This window comes from Diceros bicornis, chromosome 4 (assembly GCF_020826845.1).
Source record: "Diceros bicornis minor isolate mBicDic1 chromosome 4, mDicBic1.mat.cur, whole genome shotgun sequence".
Lineage (NCBI taxonomy): Eukaryota > Metazoa > Chordata > Mammalia > Perissodactyla > Rhinocerotidae > Diceros > Diceros bicornis.
Window position 1 is genome coordinate 74278922 of NC_080743.1, and position 21056 is coordinate 74299977.

The window sequence follows — 21056 nt, forward strand, 5'->3', positions numbered from 1 at the left end:
ATCACTGAATTTTACACTTGGAAGAGAGGTTGGCATGAAAAAATGGTTGAGAGTGAATGTTCTATTGAACTAGACTATGTCTGCAGCCAAGCAAAGGGCTTAGACTCAAAGAATAAATGCCGTTCACCACACTCTTCTAGACCATAGAGTCTGTTTGGTTGGATACGTTTCCTCTTAGCTTTCCATTTCAACTCCCAGTTCCCCTCAAGCTTTTGAACGCATAGAGTCTTAGGAGTCTAGTAGATACAGCACAATTCTCCGCCTCTGGGGTATTTGCTACCACTTTTTAAAGCTTTATAATAACAGGGTTTCCAACATGTAGAATCTTTGGGAAGAGGATCAACAGAGTCCAGGGTAAGAAGACGGCCAAGCCATTGGACTGACCATCTGAAGGGGGAGGTCCACTCAGATTCACTGGGAACACTGCCATGCCCAGGTGAGCCCTGCTTACCTCTGAGATATTGATCCGGCCTTCCTGGAAGGAGCAAGTGGTGGGGTCATGAGTGCAGAGGTTGCGGTACTTGCACCAATGGCAGCGGAAGGCGCTGTTGACACAAGACAGGCACCTGCAAGGACAGAGACAGTAAGAGGCAAAGAGGAGGGAGCAGAGAAGGAAGGTCAGGGTACCAGGTAGCCCAGGTGTCATGATGGAAGTCTGTTACCCTAGTCTCACTCTCACGAGTGTAGATTGGTGGGGCATCCCTCAGCACTGAGAATTGTCGATTCTCCATCCATGACATTCATGGGACCAGAAAATTGAAAAAAAAAAATGAGTCCAGAGCGGGAATAATGCAACTTATATAGCGGTGGTATGCTATAGCTGGCCTATACCAGCTTGTGAGAGCTGATTATTTATAGTTTCACCAATTTTGCAAGCAGGTTGACATAATGTTGGTAGCTTGAAATTGGCCATGAAGGGAGTATTTACACCACTGAAATTGGCAAATGCTACATACTAGGTTTTTTCCAATGGCTGGTAGTTAAACATTTACCAACATACCACCACTTATATGACAAAATAGCCAAAAGAGCACTGGGATAGAAATTAGATCTAATTCCAGTGTTGCCTCTGCCACTGCTACTAGGATCACTCAAGCGAGTCACTTCACCTTCTAAATCGGAATTTCTTCACCTGTCTGAAATAAAACTTTCCTCTCTACTCCACAGAGTTGCTTAGTGTCAAATGAGATAATGTTTAGGAAATGGTTTTGAAAAGTACAACGCTAAATGTGCGTATTATTTTCAAGTGCTTAAATTACCTGTTATTTCAAGCTCTTAAATCATATTTGAGTGTTAATAATTGGTTCATATCACCTGTGTTACTAGGCTTTGGGAGAGGAAACAGCATTAAATGGTAACTCTGTCCCACTCTCCAAGTAGCCAGGCACAGGTAGCAATAGGCTATGTGTGTGGCTCATGCCTTTCTTGCCAGGATGAGTGCTTCTTTCCCTCTGGTCTCACCTGGAGCCTGTGTATATTATTTTGGCTCTGTGTGTGTGATCAGATCATTATAATGGAAATGGGTTTTGTAGGTGGGGTTGGTCTTCCTGCTCCTTTGCTAGCTCCCCTAGTCTAGCCTTTCACAACTAGACTAACCTGAAAGGGTCAGGGCCAGGTCTGCAATCTGGCGCCACCTGGTGGGCATTCTGATTACATTTGGGCAGATGGGGCTGGATCCAAGGGTCCTTGGCTAATATGCCACAGGGTATTGGGTGCATCTGCCCATCTACACTTCATCTTCCCCATGCTGATCATTTTTGTTCCCTTCTGGAAATCCCCAAAGTTATTTCATTTCTGAGCTTAGGCCAGATCGACTGGGTCTTGCTAACTTATGATTCATCAATTAAGTAATGAAAATGGACCAAGGATGATGAGATGGGGTTCAAGACCCGGCTCTTCCACTGGCTAATGTTGTGACCTTCACTGTAGCACTTATCCTCTGCAGGCCTCAGTTTACCATATTAAAAAGAGACGATTGAACTTGATTCTGTGATTTTTAATATGAATGCCAGGAATAGAGAGGGTAAGATAGCGTTTGGCAATAAAATGGATTTTTTCCTGCTGAAATTTGCTGCCTGTGACAGCATCTCTGTTGCCATAGCAATCCATGGTTGAAAGTGGTGACATCACACTGGATTGCCATGGAGATGAGGATGCTCTCCCAAACAATGGATTCCATCACTACTGTGTTGGAGTTTGAGAAGGAGGTTGGGAAGTTCTCTCTCCGAGATGCCTGTATTTCCCAAAACAGGGTTAGCTGGGATTGGGATGCAGTGGTTACTGAGCAATTTTGTCCATTTCAGCTTCAGCCACATAATGCTCTGCCCTGGCACCCCCCAGGCCATTTTTACCACTTGTTCTGTCTTTCTCTGCACATCTACTGATTTGTCCCAATGGGGCTCAGCTCTGTCTCCTTCCTTAACTACTGTGGAGACCTAGAACTCCAGCAGATGATGCCAATCATGAAAATCAAGATCAGGGAAGGGGAGACTAAGGAATACTGGCTCATCTGTCTATTTTAATGGCCAAAGATTCCTTTAGAGTTTAGCTGCAAACAGACTATCCCCACATGGATTGCTGAGCCCATCGTGCCCACAGCCTGGACCCTACAGACTTGATGCCACTGGGGTTTGCCCATTACGTAGAGCTCAGTTTGTTCTTGTCCTGGGCAATGGGAAGGATGGGTCCATAGAATATTCCCAGTTACTGCTCCCTCTGCAATGGAGCTGTTGCTTGATCTCTCTCCTTGTGAATGTCTGGGGTCATTGGTCCCATGGCCTTCATGTAGCCCTATTATAGAGACCTGTGTTTCTCTCTTTCTAAATCAAACAGTGATGAGTTTCCAGATGGTATGGAAGGAGTCTCAGTTTCTCTTTCAGAGAGGATCAGCAGAAACTTACTATGGGTCTCTCTCTCCTCTACTCTTGGTCTTGCTTGTTACTTATGAAATGCTCCCAGCTTCCTGCACAGCTGTAGGATCTCACAGCTTGTGGGCACCCATCGGTAAACATTCCACTGCTGGAGACGGCTGGTGAGGTCAGCTGGGATGGACTCAAGCCCCTCAGGAGGCTGGTGGTTTGGTCTGGTTTCCCCTTCCTCCTTATAAATTAATTTGAAGGCTGGGTTTGGACAATGGTGGAGTTAGAGCCTCCTCGCCCCGTCCCAGCTGGTCCTTCCCCTGTGTGCTGGGTGAGGCTACTATCCCCCTCCCTGCCCTTCTCTGGGGTAACTGTATTCACAGTTGACTCTCTTGTCTCTGAGTCCTTCCTTATTTGGTCATGGATGAGGTGCCTGAACTCCACTCACTGTCAATTTCTATGTTCAAAGCCACCACCAATTACTCTAAAATGGAGCACTTTTCTTATGGGTTCCCAGGCCATGACCTTTGTCTTTACTTCAAACCCTCTTTTTACTGTCTTAGCTTGAGAGCTGAGGGTAGGTGTGATGGGGGTTGGGGAGGTGGGCAAGGGAGACTGAATGGGATCAGAGGCTGTGGAGAGTGAATGCCATTAAGTTTAAATAACTGAATAAACTGAACAGAACTGGAAAGTAACATTCATGGAGAGCTTCCTCTGTTCCAGACAACGTGCCAGGCCCCACAGGGAGACTGTGAGGTAAAAACAACATAATTCCTGTCCTAAAGGAGCTCAGAGAAACCCTACACGCATCTCAGACAGGACTTTCTGATAAGTGCTTACAGTTGGTGGGCGCTACAGTTGTAGAACTTGAACTCGGTGCTGACAAATATCTTCCCTGTCTCCTTGGATCTCAGCTGCAGCTCTAGCCCAAACCAGTCTGGAAACAAGAAAAAAAATGAGAGGTAGTGACAACCTAGGGGCCCAGGGGAAAGCCTGAGAGATCCCCACTCCAGGGCTCTCTTGGGGCATAGATGGTAGATGGAACCTGCCTGAGTCCTCTCCTTCTAAGGGCATCCCTTTTGTCCTGTTGATTACCAGGCCAGCACTGAGACCCAGACACCCCACACCTCCACTTAGGGGAGAAGTAATGAATCAGATCCCACAGAGCCCCTTGCCTTGGTCAGGCATGTTCAGTTACTGAAAGACTTTCATAAATATTAGGCCAGAACCCCTCAAGCCCCCAGTTCTGGGGAGAGAACCCCACTGAAAACCAATGGCTAAAGCCACTGCCATTCCTAGAAGGAAAGGGAAGTCTGGAAAAACTCTTTGCAGCCTTAACCCAAATGGGAGCAAGGGATTTCCCTCCTTCTGAATTTCGCTTTGGGGCATGATGGTTTGCCTTAAATTACATAAACCCATATTAGTGTCTGGCATAAGGAGACTTGGTCAGGCAACTTCTGTGCTGGGACTTGCCACCCCCATATCCTGCGACTTCTACCTTGCCACCTTGGTATGGCAGCCCTTAGCATGTGACTCTCACGGCAGACACTTCTTACCTTGTTCCAGAGGGATGACAGGGACATCCTTGGCCCCAGGTGAGATGCAGATGACTTGGCTCCCGGACACCTGTCCCTCCACCTCTGTCAGGTTCCCAAAGGCACAGGCGATGCCCTCAGACAGATCGGGAGCATCACTCACAATCAGGCTGAGCTGTGGGAGGGGCAAAGGGATGATCCTATAGAAAGAGCCCTCTGGGCTCAGGAGACCTGGGTCCCAGGCTTGGCCCTGCCCTTACCTGCTTGCTCACTCATCTCCCTTGACCTCATGTATAAAGGAGGACATTGGTGTAGGTGATTTTCCGGCTTAGAAACTGAACAATTACTGTAGTGCTGCCAGGGGTGTGCAGGGTCAATGGTCTTCATTAATAATAGTATTAATTTATTTTTTAGTCTTGTCTAGCAACAGAAAGTACTGGGGGAAGGAGGAGGGGCACTAGGGGAAATGTACCAAAATCCATCTCAGATCCTGCTCACTTGGACATGAAACCATGCAAACTTGAAAGCAAGTCATGAGCTGAGCCCTTCACAAATAAGCCTTAGCCTTGGGTCATGGCAGAATAAGTGTCACCAATTTGGAGGGTTACCAGGAGTTCACCAAGTTGGTGGAATATAGCTAGCTCCTCACCATGGCTGTCATTCAGGGGCTGCTTATCAAGGTGATGGGTTTCCTGGAGTTTCTGCTTCTCTGTCCCTTCCGGGGTCTCTGCTCCCTGACAGTTCCCCTGGAGTAGGGCAGTCGCTTCATGAGGCGCCTAAGTGGACACCCATGGCTCAGATGATGTCTGCTGTTCCCTATGGGTTCCAATGATCTAGGCCAGTGGTTTCCAGCCTTTTCAAGTATGAACACCCTCCTTTGAATGGTAAAAATATCACAGATTGTCAGAAGAATCTGTTGATTGAGAAAGTATTTAATGGCAAAATGCTGCTCTGAATTCAGTGGAAATGAGTTTGTACCCAATTACTACAATATAGCATCTAAGGGGTATTTAAAACAATAGGTAGGAAATGTGACTGGCTCCCTCTGGCAGTAGGGAGTGCCCAGAAGGGTTCATGGTGACAACACCCCTGTGGCCTCCACGTGGGAGCCATGCTGTAGGTAGGTCTCCCTTTGTCTTCCTACCAACACCTGGCGGTATTTATTGCAGTGGATTTCTCAGTCACAATGGTATCACCTAGCCTTGCCATACATTTGTTTGCAGCTGAATCTCTGCCCCAGTTTCGTTTCCATGGGGCTGAGAGACTTAGGTACAAACTCTGCTGTTTGTTCCCTCAGCTCCATGGGAGCCAAAACCTCCCAGTGGGGATGAATGAACGGAAATCTTGGAAGGTTCATTAACTAATTAACATTCGTGAATGCTCATAAAACCTTCAGAATAAAATAATTGTGCAGGGCCTGAGGACATGAAATATTTTGGGTCGCACCTCGACAGGTGGTTAAAGGCTATTTTATTCTCTTTAATATTCTCTTTAAGCACACACTGACTGTGAATTAAGTCTCAGTCTCTCTGTCTCTGAATTTTTCGATGTCTGTCTCTCTCTCTCTCTCTCTCTCTCTCTCTCTCTCTCTCACACACACACACACACACACACACACACACACACAAAGGCAACTCTCAGGTTTCTGTGAGAGACTGTATCAAGTGGAGGATTATAAATAGAGCATATACCAAGGGATGTGTTATGTGGCATTGGATTGCATTATGTTGTAGATGTTTGTTACTAAATACAAAACGTAGATTTACAAAACAGATCAATAAGTAATGAATTTGCAAGAACTATGGAGAATATGCCATTTACAATAAGAGTTACCATAGGTTTTCTATAAATACAAAGTTTCCTTGGAGTATTTAAAGTATGATCCATTTACAGATACTTGTGCAAGTGTTAAAGGAACACATCCACAGATGTGCCCCCCGCCACCATCCCCCTGATGGGTTACTTACCAGCCGGTTGTGCTCAGACACTGAGATGCTGCTGGGATGCACCTCAAGGCTCATGCACTGGCTGATGCTGGCAGCAAATCGATTAGGTTCCCAGGCCCGTTGGCACTTGTCCCTGCGGGAGCACCTGCCACAGACACAGATTCGCAAGAGGTCAGGCCTGGGAGACCCATCTGTTTGGCTGCATCGTCCCCTTGGGGTAAGTAAGAGGGGTTTGCTGCTCTGGGGCCTGTGGCTTGTCTTCTCATTACGACTTTCATTTATCCCAGAGGGCCTGAGTGACTCCCAGATGGTCTCTATTGCAGTTAAAGACAGACTAAGAGGAAGTAGGATTAACCGCCAACACGAGAGATGCAGTTTAGACATAAAGAATAGCTCTTGATAGATATAGTCTTTATGGGATGCTCCATGAGCAAGGGAGGGAAATTTGGGGAACATGAAAAATAGCACACGAGAGGCTAAGAACATGAACTTTGGGGCCAGGCTGCCTGGGTTCTAACCCTAGACCTATTGCCTGCTGGCTGTGGCCCCTTGGGCAAGTTACTTAATCTCTCCATGCCTCAGTTTCCCCAATTGTAAAATGGTGAGGATAAGGATAATACTCTACCTCATAAGGTCGGTGTAGGGATTAAATGAGTTAGTGCTTAGAAAATGTCCTGTTAGCCCTCACAATAATAATATAGTGATGATGATTAATACAATTATTAATATTATTATTTTCCTCCAGGGACATTTAAAAATCTGAACAGGGTCTTAGCTGGGTGGGAACAGCATGCATGTGATCCTGTGGCTGGATTAATGGCTCTTTGAAGGCAGGGACCATGTTTTATTCATTGAGGTATTCTACCTGTCACATGGTATATTTTAAATAAATGTTTGTGGTGTGAAATAACGCCTGGAGACAGAGACAGACAAGAAGTCACAGCCAGGGTTGCCTCTGTCAGAAGGCTCGTGTGGCCGTTTATCCTGACATCTTCATCTCTGGCTCTAGGCTCCTCTGCCCATGGCGGCAGGTGGGCACGGTGACACCTGCGCGCGGGAACGTCTGGTCACCACCTATGTCACACAGGAACACGCTCCAGGGCTGCTGCTTCTCCAAACCAAATAGCCACCCGACACAACAAGATTCCACAGTCAGGCAGTGATTCCCACCGGGACTCCCCCCAGGCCCCGCCCCCTCTTCCTTTCCGGGCACATAATGGATCTAAATATGAATGCTGTCAAAGAAAAGAATTATTGAGGTTTAAGTGAATCCTTAAGATAGCTCTAAAGTGAGCTCTTGACTGGAGCCTTTATCTCATTGACTCACTGAAATGGCTCTTTTTTATCATACTATTTATGGCAACAGCCCTAACAGAGATAAATAGCCTCGGAGACAATAACACACTTGCAAGAGCAAGGCATACAGAGGAGACAGGAAGGTTTCAAATCCCCCCAGACCACAGGCTCTTTAGCAATCTCCCTCAGCCCTCTGCTTCCATTAAAGTCCAGTATGTGGGCCTGAGAGCTGGAGGTGGGCCCAGCGACTCAGTCCGCTTACCAAGGCGAGCTGGTGGTGGCAGATGGGAGGGCACTGCCGGTGGGACTGCTGGAGATGAGAATGGCCAGAAGAGCAGAAACCTCCAGGTATAGACAGGAAAAAGCTTGTTCCTCATGCACTCTTGGCAGGCAGAGTAGCTAGAAGGAGAGGTGTGCCCTGGCACGTAGGAAGGATTCTCTGACGATAGGTAAGGAGTTTAGAGGACAGAGGAAATCTGAGACTATCCTGATGTCCCTTGGTCATTCTAGTAGCCACAGCTGACCTAGACCAGGAGGATGACAGGGGTGGTCTGGGGCCACCGGGAGAACCGGGCATTGTGGGTAGATTTGTAGGCACTCACTGGTACAAGTTGGGGGATGTGATGTCCTTACTGTTGAATAAATAATAATCCTCGTCTATAATTGTGGTGTGTTCTACATGTGAGAAGTGCCCCTGGCGCGGAAGCTGGGAGGGCAGGGTAGGAAGGAGCAGGGAGTGGGTGGCACAGCTGGACATGCCCACTGCACAATGAGGTCAGGTAGCCCAGGACACTTTGTACGGAGCTGGGGTGGCTGTCAGGTTCTTTGGAGGAAGAAATCCTCTGGAGGAGAGAGCCTGCTGGCCGGCAGGTCAGCCTTACTGAAGGGAACCCATTTTTAGCCACCTTTGCCATTCCTGGGGCACAACAAGGGTGGCATCAGCATCTTTACCACTTGTCGGATCTAAATGGTGATTCACTGTCTGGGTCTCTGGTGAGAGCATTTTTTGCAAAACTTTTTGAGGAGTCTCTTACCTCTAAACCCTAGCAGGGAACCCAGCATTTGTGGGCTCAAATCCAGTCCGGATTTTGCATCTGTGAGGCGCCTGCTTCCCTCCCTCCCTCTATAGCCCTCCCAACACCTGCTGCAGAGGCTGGAAGCCAAGAGTTATTGTGCGGGGACCCTGAACTCTGGCCCTCCGCCTCCGCCTCCACCCCAAACCCGGCACATTTCATGGAGATGCTTTGCTGGCTGGCACCAAGCCATGGAGTTTCCAACTCCATTGGGGAGCAGAATTCCTAGCCAGCTCCTGCCTTTCGAGTTTTCACCCTTTTCTCTCCCTCTGGGACTCTTTGAATTAGGAAGTTTAAGTGTAATTTTGCATTTCTATTGAGCTGGTATTCAATAGCCAGTATGTATCTCAATAGGGATGTGAGGCCAGTTGGAGTGAGACGCGGACTTCTTGGAATCATGAATTAATGAGGCCAGAAGGGTCCTCCCAAGGGTTCAGAGTCCATAATAATTATTTTGATTTGTGTAGCCTATTCTGGGCTTCCTTATTTCCAAAGCATTTATTATTTCATTGAATTTTCACAATTCACCTGCGAGGTAGGCATGATCCCTATTTGGCGATGGGGAAATGGAGGCCCAGAGTTGTTAGTGGACCACCCACAGTCACACAGCAGCTAACTGGAGCCCAAACCTCTCAACTCTAGCGCACTGCCATCTGCATGCTCACGGCAGGAGGCACCTAGTCGGGCTGTACCGAGGAGGTTCTTGGGAAACCTAGAGATTCTACAGCTTCCCTGTGAGTCCTTCCAACACCACTACCCTTCCCAGGACTGACAAGGTAGACTTCAGAGAGACTGGGAGGGCAGAATTTGGAAGTGAAATGAGACAGAGAAGCAAAGGCCCTGCACTTGGAAAGAATGCCCAGCCGTGCCTCTTCCCCTTCCTGCCCTCAGCACTCTGACCACGATTAGAATTACTGCTCAGCAGAGGGAAATTCCTCTCTGCCTGCAAACCAACCTTACATCCCTCATCAACACTCCCAGGAAAGTACCTGGTCTTCTGCGTTCCAGGCCCTTTTTTGGAACATCCCAAACTTACATGTTGTGCAGGGCACACCAGCCACAGTGAGGGTCCCCTGAGCTCAGGCACTCCCCACAAGTCGTGTACTGTTCGCATGATTCCACAGGGACCCTGGTGATCTGGCAGAGAGAGGAAAGAGAGCACATTTAGATCAGGTAGTGACACCTCCCAGATCTGTGTTCAGACCCAAGTATATCAACCTATGCTTGCACTGTTACCACCCCTAAAGAGGTGACACTGGGGGGTAAATCGGTGGCCTCAATGTTCTCATCTGTTTGCCTTGCACACGGCAGGGACAACTAAGCAGAATGTGTTTCTGAGGTGGCAGACCCAAGGCTTCTTGCCTTTACCAGAGGTGGAAGCAAATCCTCCAGTCTTGCTGCCTGCGCCCAAGTCCTCGTGAGAGCTGGGCATGCTCGGGACAAGTGCTGAAAAATGGTTAACACTGTTGAAAGGCTATTGAGTGCCACCAACTCGTCTCTCAAGAGGTTTCAGCTGGGCTTGGGCTGAGACATCCTGCCTGCACAGAAAACATTTAAAAAGGGAGAGAAAGAGAATCTTTTCCTATCAAATAATATTCATCATATGCCACAGTCTCTTTACAGCTAACCAAACATACCACCTGGATCCAATTACCCCATTCTCTGATGCCTGCATTCAGTTTCTCTAGTAAATCTCCCATCCTTTGAAAAGTCTGGCTAAATGGGAACATCTACAGGGATGAGCTGCCTGTCTGATTCTGTCTTGCTAGGGAAAGGAGGAATTTGCAGATCAAGCTCCTGCCCCCCAGCGAAGGTACCCCTGTGCAAACTCCTCCTAGCTTCCCGGTGGGGCCCTGCAGGGACTTGAGCTGGGCCTGTTTGGACATTACTCATCCCTACCTGCCCAGCATGTGTGACGTTAAGGTCAGGCAAGGGGGTCAGAAGATTGAAGTCCTCCATTTGATATGTCTTAGGTATCTGTGGCTGGCTGGGGCAGGAGGCTGCTGGGCTGCAAAAACATTTGCTGGGCTGGGAATGGGGTTCTCATTTGCTAGGGCACAGAGGTCCCCCACCTATTGGATGTGTGAACTCAAGTGAAAACACAACCTGTGGTCCAGCAGCACAGTGTTCTGCCTCTGGCAGGGGGACAAAGGACCTGACGGAGACGCCTTCACAGCATCCTCCTGAGAGGCTCGGGTTGGAGTCTAACACCGCTCATCCAGCAAATGCTTATCAGATGTCACTATGCAGAGGCTCCGGTGCAACACGATAGAGAAACAGCAGCAAACAAGACACAGATCCTGCCTCCGCAGAGCTCACAGTCCAGTGGGAGTTGGTAATTACAAACCGAAAGCTGCTCCACATTGTGCTGAACACTCTTTGCATGGGGTGGGTGTGTGCCCTGGGGGGCCTTGGGAGCTTAGAGGAGGGGCACCCAATGCAACCTGTCTGGGGGAAGGGGCCAGCGGAGTCAGGGTAAGAGTGGGCCTGATGCAGAGACCTGGAAGGCCATTCCAAGCTGAGAGATGACCATGAGCAAAAGTAATCATGGACAAGTTCAGTACAACTCAAGTGTAGGGTGTACACTGGATGGGGCGGGGTGGGATATAAGCGGGGGCTGGATGACGAAAGGTCTATACACCAGCCCCAGGAGCCTTCTTTTTCTCTATTGGGTGCCCCTTCCCCACTCTTATCACATCATAACACTTATTCCCTATTAAAAGGCTTTTCTATAGGTGAGTGACATGATCAGCTTTAAGCACCCTTAACCTCCCTTTAATAATAAAAATATGAAATACAGCAAGGATAAGTGTAAAATCTTGCAATGTGTAATAAACTCGAGTGTTTGCGTTGACTCTCCATTCGATATGACCTGACAGGGTGATGTAATAGTAAAGGTCTGCTTTGATCTTGGGCTGCACAGATAGACAGAGTGTCAGGATTGAGAGACGCTGCCCTACACTGGGGAGTCCCCAGCTCAGGTCTCTGCAACGTGCCCCAAGAGGGGTGCTCCTCAACCAGAGATCCTTTCCAGGAGGGTGGTCACAATGGAATGGGACCCAGATGTGGCTTCTGAGGTACAGCTGATGGACCTGGGATGTTTATTTAGCTCAAAGAAGACAAATCTCAAGGTGGCCATGGAAGCTGTTTTCCAATGTTTACAGGTCAGCAGTGTGGCTGCAGTAAGACTCATGGGTGAAAAGTTTCAGGAAAGCTCAACAGAAGAAAGTCAAGCTTGTCCAATAATGCAATAGACCTTGCTTCCAGAAGGAATTCCCATCAGTGGGATGCAGAGTCAAAGTGACATGTGTGTGGGAGGCTGTGGAAGGTATTTCTGCCCTCAGAGGAAGGCTGCATTCATCTTTCCCGTTCTGACATTCAGGAGTCTATTTCCTACAGTTTACCTAACTCCTTCCTGAGACTGTTTACGATTTCTGTGCTGAACAACTTGTACAGTGAAAAGATAACATCCAGCCATCACCACCAGCCACTGATATCACATCGCCGTAGGAGCAACCCTTGACCCCTGACTCATGGCTTCTGATTCCTACCAGAAGCACCTTTCTGACAGGTGCCTGCCAGACACTCTCCTAGCGTGCCTCTCCTGGGCCGGGGACTCTCAGCTCTTCAAGATATCTGTGACCTCTGCCGCCCGGTTGGCTTCCGCTAGCCCCCTCCAACCCGTCCTCTGAGGCCTGAGAGCAGAGGCCCAGTGCCCGGCCTCCCTTTCTTGGATTTCGGGCTCCGTGTGAGTGATGTCTGCATCTGGCTGGAAATTAAAACAACTGTCTGCATTGCATTCGGCCTGTCTGTCAAAACACAGCCCGGCTCTCAGCAGCTGGGAAAGGCAGCCCTGAATGGGAGCAGTGTCTCCAGCAACAAAGCCCACTTTCACGCCAAGTGCCACGGAGATAGTGAGAACCCTGTTCTTCTCCAAACATGAAACCAATAGCACAACTATTTTTCCTGTTTCCTGGGCCCTCCTGGTGGGATTTTTTTTTTTTTTTAATGCACTGTGTTGAAGAGCAAAGTGAAACAGGAAACTTATGGGGAGGGGGGCGTCTAAAACTTGAATTATTCTCTCCTCAAAGATCTAATAGACATATATAAACCAGAGGAAAGAAATGCCACAGGGACTGGGAGGAGACCCTCAAGGTCAGATGTTTCCATAGGCTCTCTGTCTTTCCTATATTCATGTGTTCCTAGATTCATTCATCAACCAATATTCATTGATCACATCCTACATACAGGCCAGTGCTGGGCACTTCAGGAGAATAAAAACAACAGCGGCATTAAAACAGCCATCACCTTCAAGTTGCAAACAGACTGACAATAAAAACAAGAGTGATGTGTGTTCTAAGAGAGGTATTGAAAGAGGGCTGAGGGAATTCAGAGCAACGAGAAAATACTTCTATGTCTGTGCTGTTCAGTGTGATAGCCACTAGCCCTTGTGGCCATGAGCATCTGAAATATGGCTAGTCCCAACTGAGATGTGCTGTAAGGACACAGTACACACTGGAATTTGAAGATTTAGTATGGAGAAAAAGAGTGTAAAATATCACAGTAATAATTTTTATTGACATGTTGAAAAGAAAAATTTAGCAAATATTGGGCTCAATAAAATCTATTATTAATTTCAACTGTTTATTCTTACTTTTTAAAATATGGCTGCTAGAAAAGTTAAAATTACACATGTAGCCCGCATTTGTGGCTCACATTTTATTTCTATGGGAGAGTGCTGCTCTAGATGGGAGTCCCAAGAAGGCTTTATGAGGGACATGGCATGTGTCTGGGTCTTCAGGGGTGAATAATATTTACACAGATGAAGAGTGTTCCAGATGGAAAGAACCACATAAGCAAACAGAGGAAAGCAGAGTTTCTTTAGAAAACTTTACATGAGGGCAAGAGAGTGATGGGTATAAATCTGGAACAGCAGGTTTGGCTTAACTTATGAAGGACTGAGACCATAGAGCTGGAATATATGAAATCTCTAAGCTCTCCAGCCTGTCACTCCTTGGCCAAAAGAATGTCCTCTATAAAGAGGTGGCTCTGTGGCTCTCAAGGAGCAATGGCTCTCAATGCGTGGTCCTCAAACTAGCACCCTTGGCATTACCTGTGAGCTTATGAGACATGAAAATCCAGAGTCCACTGAGTCAGAAACTCTGGGATGGGGCCCTGGAAATGGTTCTAACAAGCTCTCCAGCTGATTCTTATGCATGTTTGAGAACCAGTGATATAGATGACCTCCTTGGGGAAGTCTTTTTAAATGTCAGGCCCTAGGGCCAGGAAGAAATGGAATAAAACTCTGCCTTGGGGCTATGGAAGGAACTAGACTGATTTTGAGGGAGGAGGGTAGTGGGAGGTACTCTGGGGACTGCTTTATGCCCAGGAGAAATTGGTTCTAATAATTCTGAGTCTATGAAGGCCGGAAAGGACCAAGTTCAAGGCTCCAGAGTCAGGGGCCACTTCACTTTGCACCCCAGGTGACAGGCAAGCACTTGCTCTAGGACCTGGTGGGGTGGGGTGGGATGGGGTGGGGATGGGAGCTGTCTCGGGAAGCTGGAGAAGGAAAAAGAGCTTTCTCCTGGAGAGTGTCCACCGCGCCAGGCGGCACTCTTGTCAGGGCTGACTCAGAGTTTAATGGGACACTATGGCACTTTAATTAGAGTTTGTTTATTATGATTGCATTTTAATTATGCCTGAGGCTCCCCCACCCCCTCCACTCTGAGTGCTGGGATCTGAGGGTGGCTGGGTTGGCAAATGAGTGTGGCGAAGAGAAGTCTACAGTCGAGGACGCCCTTCTCCTGACTCCCTCCACAGCCTTCTCTCAGGGACCATGGAGCTGCTAGGGACTGGACTCCAGCCTCATGCTCTGCATTCTTTTCTGCTTGATCTATGTCTTGTAATTACACCTCTAATGAATATAACTGTCCTAGTAAGTCATTTCCTAAGGAATACTCTTAATTAAAGGTGACTCATACTGCGTTCTTGGCTCCTCTGGCCCCGGGGCCCTGTGTCTCTAGTGCCTTCCTTGGCCTGATTCAGTGAAGTTGGAGATTTACGTGGGAAGGGCTCAGCAGGGGTGTGCAGAGTTTGAGGGGGTTCTCCCCTCCACCCACCCTCTCTCCTTTCAGCACACTGGGTAGCCCACAGGGTAGGAGGCCTAGCACAGCTAGGGACAAGATATCAGGTTATTATTGGCTGTGGGGACAAGTCACTGAGGGAGCTGCTGGAACCAGCCTCATTCCTGAAGATCTGAAGAACATTGGACCATCGAGAGTGAGGCCAGGAAAGGCTATGTGGCCCTGGTAGTTACTATCATCCTGGACAGAGGCCCTGGACAGTTACTACCATCAGATGCAAACACATGACTCTCCAGAGAGAAGAGCTCCCCAATGGGGGAGTGAGCAAGAGGAACCCTTTGGCGAGTGAACTTGGGGGCAGAGAATCAATGATACATCTCTGCCAGCCCGCGTGGACACCTGGAAGGAGCTACATGGTTCTGAGGACCTGTATGGGTCTACTGGAGAAACACTTGAGTTACAAGCAGAACAAACATAGGATTCTGACAATAGATTGTACCTGGGTCCCATGCAGTCCTTATTTACTGAGCATTTATGTTGTGTTAAGCTCTCTGTTAGGCATTGGGGTACATTCTCTGCCCTCTTGGAGCCCAAGATTTGGTTGAGGACAAAACCAAGGAAAGAGTTTATCTCAATACAGTGGGATGGATGCCACAGTAGAGGCATAATCAAGAGACAGTCGTGGCTCAAAGGACGGAGAGCAGGGGTTCCCCTCAGGGAGCTTTGGCGTGGGCACTCTGCTCAAGAGGCCTGCAGGATTCCTTTGCAATTATGCAAGAGAGAGACACGGAGAAAGGAAGGAATAAGGGAAAGCTGTTCCCTAGACTGGTGGGGTCCCTTGGGGACTGAGCATTTAATCCCCTGCTTCCCCGGAATCTGCTCCCCCCCTGCCAGATGGTACACCTGTCCCCACACGTGTCCCCTGCCTCCTGACACAAGGAAAGATACAGAGGCCTTCTCAGTGGCTGAGAGCCAGGTGGCGGGGGTGGGAGGTGACACACACAGCCTGGTTGGAGCATGCAGTTGGCCTGATCAACAGCCTTCTGGTTCCCAGGGCCTGGGGCAGAGCACACAGCAGCTGAAACACAACTGGCTCCCCAAACCTCTTTCTTTTCCTCTTGGTGATCCCTCTCTACCACCCCACCCTCTTTCCCCTTGGAGTTTGCAGGGTCTCAGACCCACTTTCTCCTCTTTTCTCCAATCCAAACCTGTTTTCAAGGGAAGATCTGATGCTCATTTACATACACAGCTGCGGGCAGACTGAAGGGAGGCCTGGCCAGGGCTAGTGTGTGGACTGAGGTCCGTGGCACAATCACAACAATAGTGAGAGGGCCTCAGCATTTTCTAAATGCTTTCACACACATTACCTCATTTGTTCTGCACAACTCCTCAGGGAGGAGGAGAGGATAGATATTGTTCTCTATTAGGAGTTCCATTTGATCCACCAGAAATAGAGACCCCCAAAGGGCTGGCTTAACCCTGGGCTTGGTCTCCCAGTGAATGGCGAAGTGGCTGGCTGAAGGCGAGTCCTCCATCGCCCGTGATGGTGATATGCTTTAAGGGATCTTTTTCAGGGTGAGGAGGGAAAGGAGGTTCAGGGGTCAGTTCCAGGAGACAGAGGCTGAGGCCAGATCAGAGCAGGGTTCGGGAGGCAGGAAGTAACCTGAGGGCAGGTGAGGCTTTCGCTTCTCTGACTCCACAGCTCTTAGTAGCTGGCTGGTGCCCAGCAGTTACTTGAGGCAATGGATGGGTGGGTGGAGTCTCTCGTCACAGGCTTACCCTAAATCCTGCCAGCCCTGTGGTGAACAGGTGCAGTCAGCATCGAGAGGCCTGAGAGATTAGGGCTCTGTCCTTCCCCGGTGGGCCAGGGTTCAGAGTCCTCACAGGGAGAGGAGCAAGAGCAGATGGTCAGGGAGGCCCAGCCCAGCCCCAGCCCTGGCCTGAATCTCTCAGGCACTGAAGCCAAAGTGGACCCTCCAGGGATGAGCCAGGCTCCCCTGGCTCCTGATGTGCCTCGTACAACATCCCCTTTGGCTCAGCAAATCTCTACCGAGAAATACCCACATTCTCTCTTCTCTCCTTTACAGGGAAACAGCTGACGGTCTACTGGATGCCTGAAGCAGCATCTTAATCTAAATCTCCTTTGCTGAGAATGGGTGGGGGTGGGGGATGTTGAAACAGCAAGGAGATCTCCTCCTTGGATCTGCTCCCCACGGATGGGGGGATGAAGTGACGGGGACTGAGGTCACCTGCTGATGGCTGGTAGGCTCCTGGCTGGCACCACCTTGCTCTGAGCTGGGTAGTTGACTGAGCTTGTTGAACAGAATAGAGCAGCAGGAACAGTAATAATAATAGCGGCCATTTATCCAGCACCTACTGCATGCCAGGCACTTTATGTGTATTATCTCATTTAATCCTTATGCCAACCTTGCAGAGGAGGTATTCTTAGGCTCACTATACTTATTAGAAAACTGAGTCTCAAGTTAAAATAAACTGCCCAAGGCGACATGCCTTACAGGTGGCAGAAACAGAATGGGAGTCCAGGTTTGTCTGACTCCCAGGCTGAGGTAGAAACAGAGGCAGCACTGAAGAGGGCAAGCCCCCTCTCCTGGGGCTGGCAGTCAGGGTCACCTTTCTTTCTTCTAGATACCAGGTGCCAGCCGCAGTGCCTGGGCAGCTATTGGACCCTGCAATTCTGTTCAGCTGCCTGACCACTGCATACCTCTTAGCTCATTTACTCTCCTCTGTTTGCTCACAGTGATTCAGCTGGTGAATCCAGAGCCAGACAACAAAAGGGGTGATAGCAGAGGGGCAAGACGGAGAAGGCTGGTGAGAGTGGAAGACCCCCGGCTGGATTTTTTTTCAAGCCAGCCAGGACCAGAACATAGTGGAAGCAGCTCTGAGTAGGCTCCACATTTTCCATCCTGAGCCTCCAGGATGTCCCGGAGCCCTCAGTGAGCACGGCTTGGGTAGTGGAGGGGTACAGGCTTTCTGTCCTGGTCTCGCCAAGTGTTAGCTGTGTAGCCTTGGGCAAGCCGGTTAACCTCTTCAAGCCTCCATTTTTTAAATCTTTAAAATGGAGACAACAATATTGTCTCACCCATCTCACCCGCTCATTAGGGAGCAGAGCACCTCCAAGCTCACATTTTCTTTTTTTTTATAGTTTTTTTTTTTTTTTTCTGAGGAAGATCAGCCCTGAGCTAACATCCGTGCTAATCCTCCTCTTTTTGCTGAGGAAGACCGGCTCTGAGCTAACATCTATTGCCAATCCTCCTTCTTTTTTTTCCCCAAAGCCCCAGTAGATAGTTGTATGTCATAGTTGCACATCCTTCTAGTTGCTGTATGTGGGACGCAGCCTCAGCATGGCCGGAGAAGCGGTGCGTGGGTGTGCGCCCGGGATCCGAACCTCAGGCTGCCAGTAGCTGAGCGCGCGCACTTAACCGCTAAGACACGGGGCCGGCCCCAAGCTCACATTTTCATCTTCTGTCTTTCCTTCGAATCAACTTCCCAGTAATTAATGTGAAGAACTCATTATCATTTGTTCCCAGTGTTAGATCCAGTTCTTTAAAAATCAATAGTCATGTGTGAGATCCCCTCAAATCCTCATAAAGTAAACACCAACCCAGCCCCCTGCCCATCCTCTGAGCTGTGAAAGTCACATGATCGATATCATTAAGAAAAGGCAGGCACAAACCCCCAGAAAACCAGCTGGAGGTTCTGCAGCCTGTGATTGCAACTAAAGCAACATGCAACCTTCTGACCAGGAGCTGACCCTGGGGCTGTCTCCTAAGAACTCCTGACTATCTGGAGACCTGAGGGGGGAGCGGAGTTCAAAGAGAAAATCTATTTTTAATGACTTGGGGGAGAAGAGTGGAGTGGCTGAGTAATTCGGAGTAATTAAAGCTATCTATCACTCAGAGAGTGGAATCCAAAATTGGTTGAACTTTTCAATGACATTTTTTCCTCCTCATTCATAAAACCCAGCAGAGGGTCATGCAGGAGTCAGAGGGGAGAGGACAATGGGAAAAGAAACTTCTGGCCCCAAACAGTGGAAGTCATCCTTTTGATGAATGCTAGGGCAATGGCCCCTCCTGAATTCTTTTTTCAGGTAGAGGCCATATTTTGGACCGGTTACGAAGGTGGACTTTGAAGGAGACAGTCCTCAGTTTCAAATCCAGCGCCTATGCTTATCAGCTATACTACATTTAGTAAGTTGTCAGACCTCTTGGAGCCTCAGTTTCCTCCTCTGTAAAATGGCGACAATAATGATATCAACTTCACAAGGTTGTTTTGAGGCTTAAGTGACATCTGTACACAAAGAACCTTGCACACAGTTGGTGCTTAATAGTGGTAGTTATCATGCTCAGTCTCTTTACGCAGACCCCACTTCACTGAAGGTGGCAGTGTTTGCACGGGAAAGCTGCAGAGGCCCTTGCCCAGGCTCTGCGCTTGTGTGTTGGGTGACCTTGAGCAAGCCACCTAGCCTCTTTGGGCTGAGACTGCTGATCCATCATATGGGGAGAATTATGTCTGCCCTTTGCAGGAAAAGCAGCATGGCTACTCAAACTATTGTCCTTATTAATGACATAATCCCTACTGGAAGCTGGGTGTACTGAAACTCAGGGTCCTTGGCTGAAAGAAGCCAAATTCAGCTTAGTCTCCTAAGGATGAAGGTAAAACTTGAGCAAGGAAAAAGTACAGAGGATAGGAAACCGAAGAGGCAAAGCAGATATTCTAAATACCATACCAGATTTTCTCAGACAGGACTCCCGGGCCAGAAATGCTAGGGAGGTGGAAGTAGGGCCCTTTCTAGTTCTGTTTTTTGGAAGGATCTACAAAGAAGCAGAGATGCTGATACTATGTTGTCTCCATGACAACTGTGGATTTATTCAGTTAAGGAAAAAAGGTGGGATAGGAAACGGGGGATGAGAGGATTTGGGAAATAAGGCCTAAGAAATAACTAAAACAGATCTCTCACCTGGGAACCAGATGCCTGGGATTAGCCAGGTCCCACAAAGATCCCTATAGAGTCGACATCAACTCATCTGCCCCAGGAGGGGAAAAGTGGTGATGGCAGGGGATAGAGCAACCAGGCAGTGATGCCCCTTTACCCACCATTTCCATTCATTCATTCCACACTTCTATTTGCCCAGTGAGGCAAATAGATGCACAGAGCCCAAGTCTAGCCTTACCACATGGACCTTCATCTTATTTAAGAGCTGAGTATCTGCCTAATAGGCCCTGATCTCTGGGCCCCACCCCTCAACTTCTGGTCCCCCCACTTTCCAGTCACCAGAAGAGCAAGGCAAGAGGGTTTCGAGGTCCAGTTAATCTCGAATTCTCTTTGAAGCATCTATGGCCCATAAGCTTAGGAAGGTGAGGTTTGGGGTGGGAATCATCAGGACCAAGAAGAGGCTGGTCAGAGATCTGGGGTAAGAACATCTTTGCTGTTGTCTAGGTAGAAGGTGGAGGTTAACTTTAGTGTTGTTTGAGATGAGGACTCAGGGAATCCTTCTATGAGAGGGAAAGTCAGGCCTCAGGACACCACTACTCCTGAAGGGGACCACAGGGGCAGAGTTCCTGGTATTGCCTCCCAACCAAGCTCAGGTTTCTGCCTCCTGGTGCCAGACTGCACTTCACACTCTGATGTTGGCACTCACGGTTATTCATACAAGCTTGTAGGTTCTCAGGGACTCCTTGTGTGCTAATTTTCCATCTTTGATACTTTCCCTGGAATCTGCTTCTGGGGTTACCAAGGGACCCCAGGTTGAAGTCCCCAGGTTATCTTGATATAGGGGGAGTGATCCTACCAAATGATATAAGATGCAACTAGATTTGGTCAAGGCCAACCGCCCAGGTCCTTCTTCAGTAAACTTCTTCAGTAAACGGCTGCGTACATAAGAAAGCACCGGGCCAGCTCAGCTCTATACATAGGCGCTAGATCTGAGATTGGCCTCCACCTCTCTGACTTAGCTGTTGTATAATTCTGAGTCGGCAAGAAGCCACTGGAGCTTCATATTGTGAAACAGAATTCTGGTTTCCAGTGGACCCCATGGAGTGCATCTTCTTAGCCATCTCTCAACTTTCCTTTCTAACTGACTGAGACATGGCCATCTTCTCCTCCCTGAAACATCAGATCTGAAAATACTCTCTCTGATTTTTCTTAGTATGCTAAGCGGCTAGCTGCCTCGTGAAGGACAGAGCAGTTTCTTGTCACCCACAGCTTCCTAGGACAAGTTAGTACGTGAGTGGCTGAGAGTGTGTG

The 21056-nt window shown here is 48.6% G+C and overlaps 1 protein-coding gene across 1 annotated transcript in view; it reads right to left on the bottom strand.

The window, feature by feature from the left end:
* Positions 1–21056, bottom strand: part of PLXNA2 (plexin A2) — a 213163-nt gene that overhangs the window by 69238 nt on the left and 122869 nt on the right. The window contains exons 5-9 of the mRNA XM_058539765.1: positions 9745–9845; positions 6361–6484; positions 4415–4568; positions 3699–3795; positions 452–566 (exon numbers count right to left, since the gene is read on the bottom strand). Of these exons, the coding sequence (XP_058395748.1) occupies positions 452–566; positions 3699–3795; positions 4415–4568; positions 6361–6484; positions 9745–9845 (591 nt within the window). The remainder of the gene's footprint in view (positions 1–451; positions 567–3698; positions 3796–4414; positions 4569–6360; positions 6485–9744; positions 9846–21056) is intronic.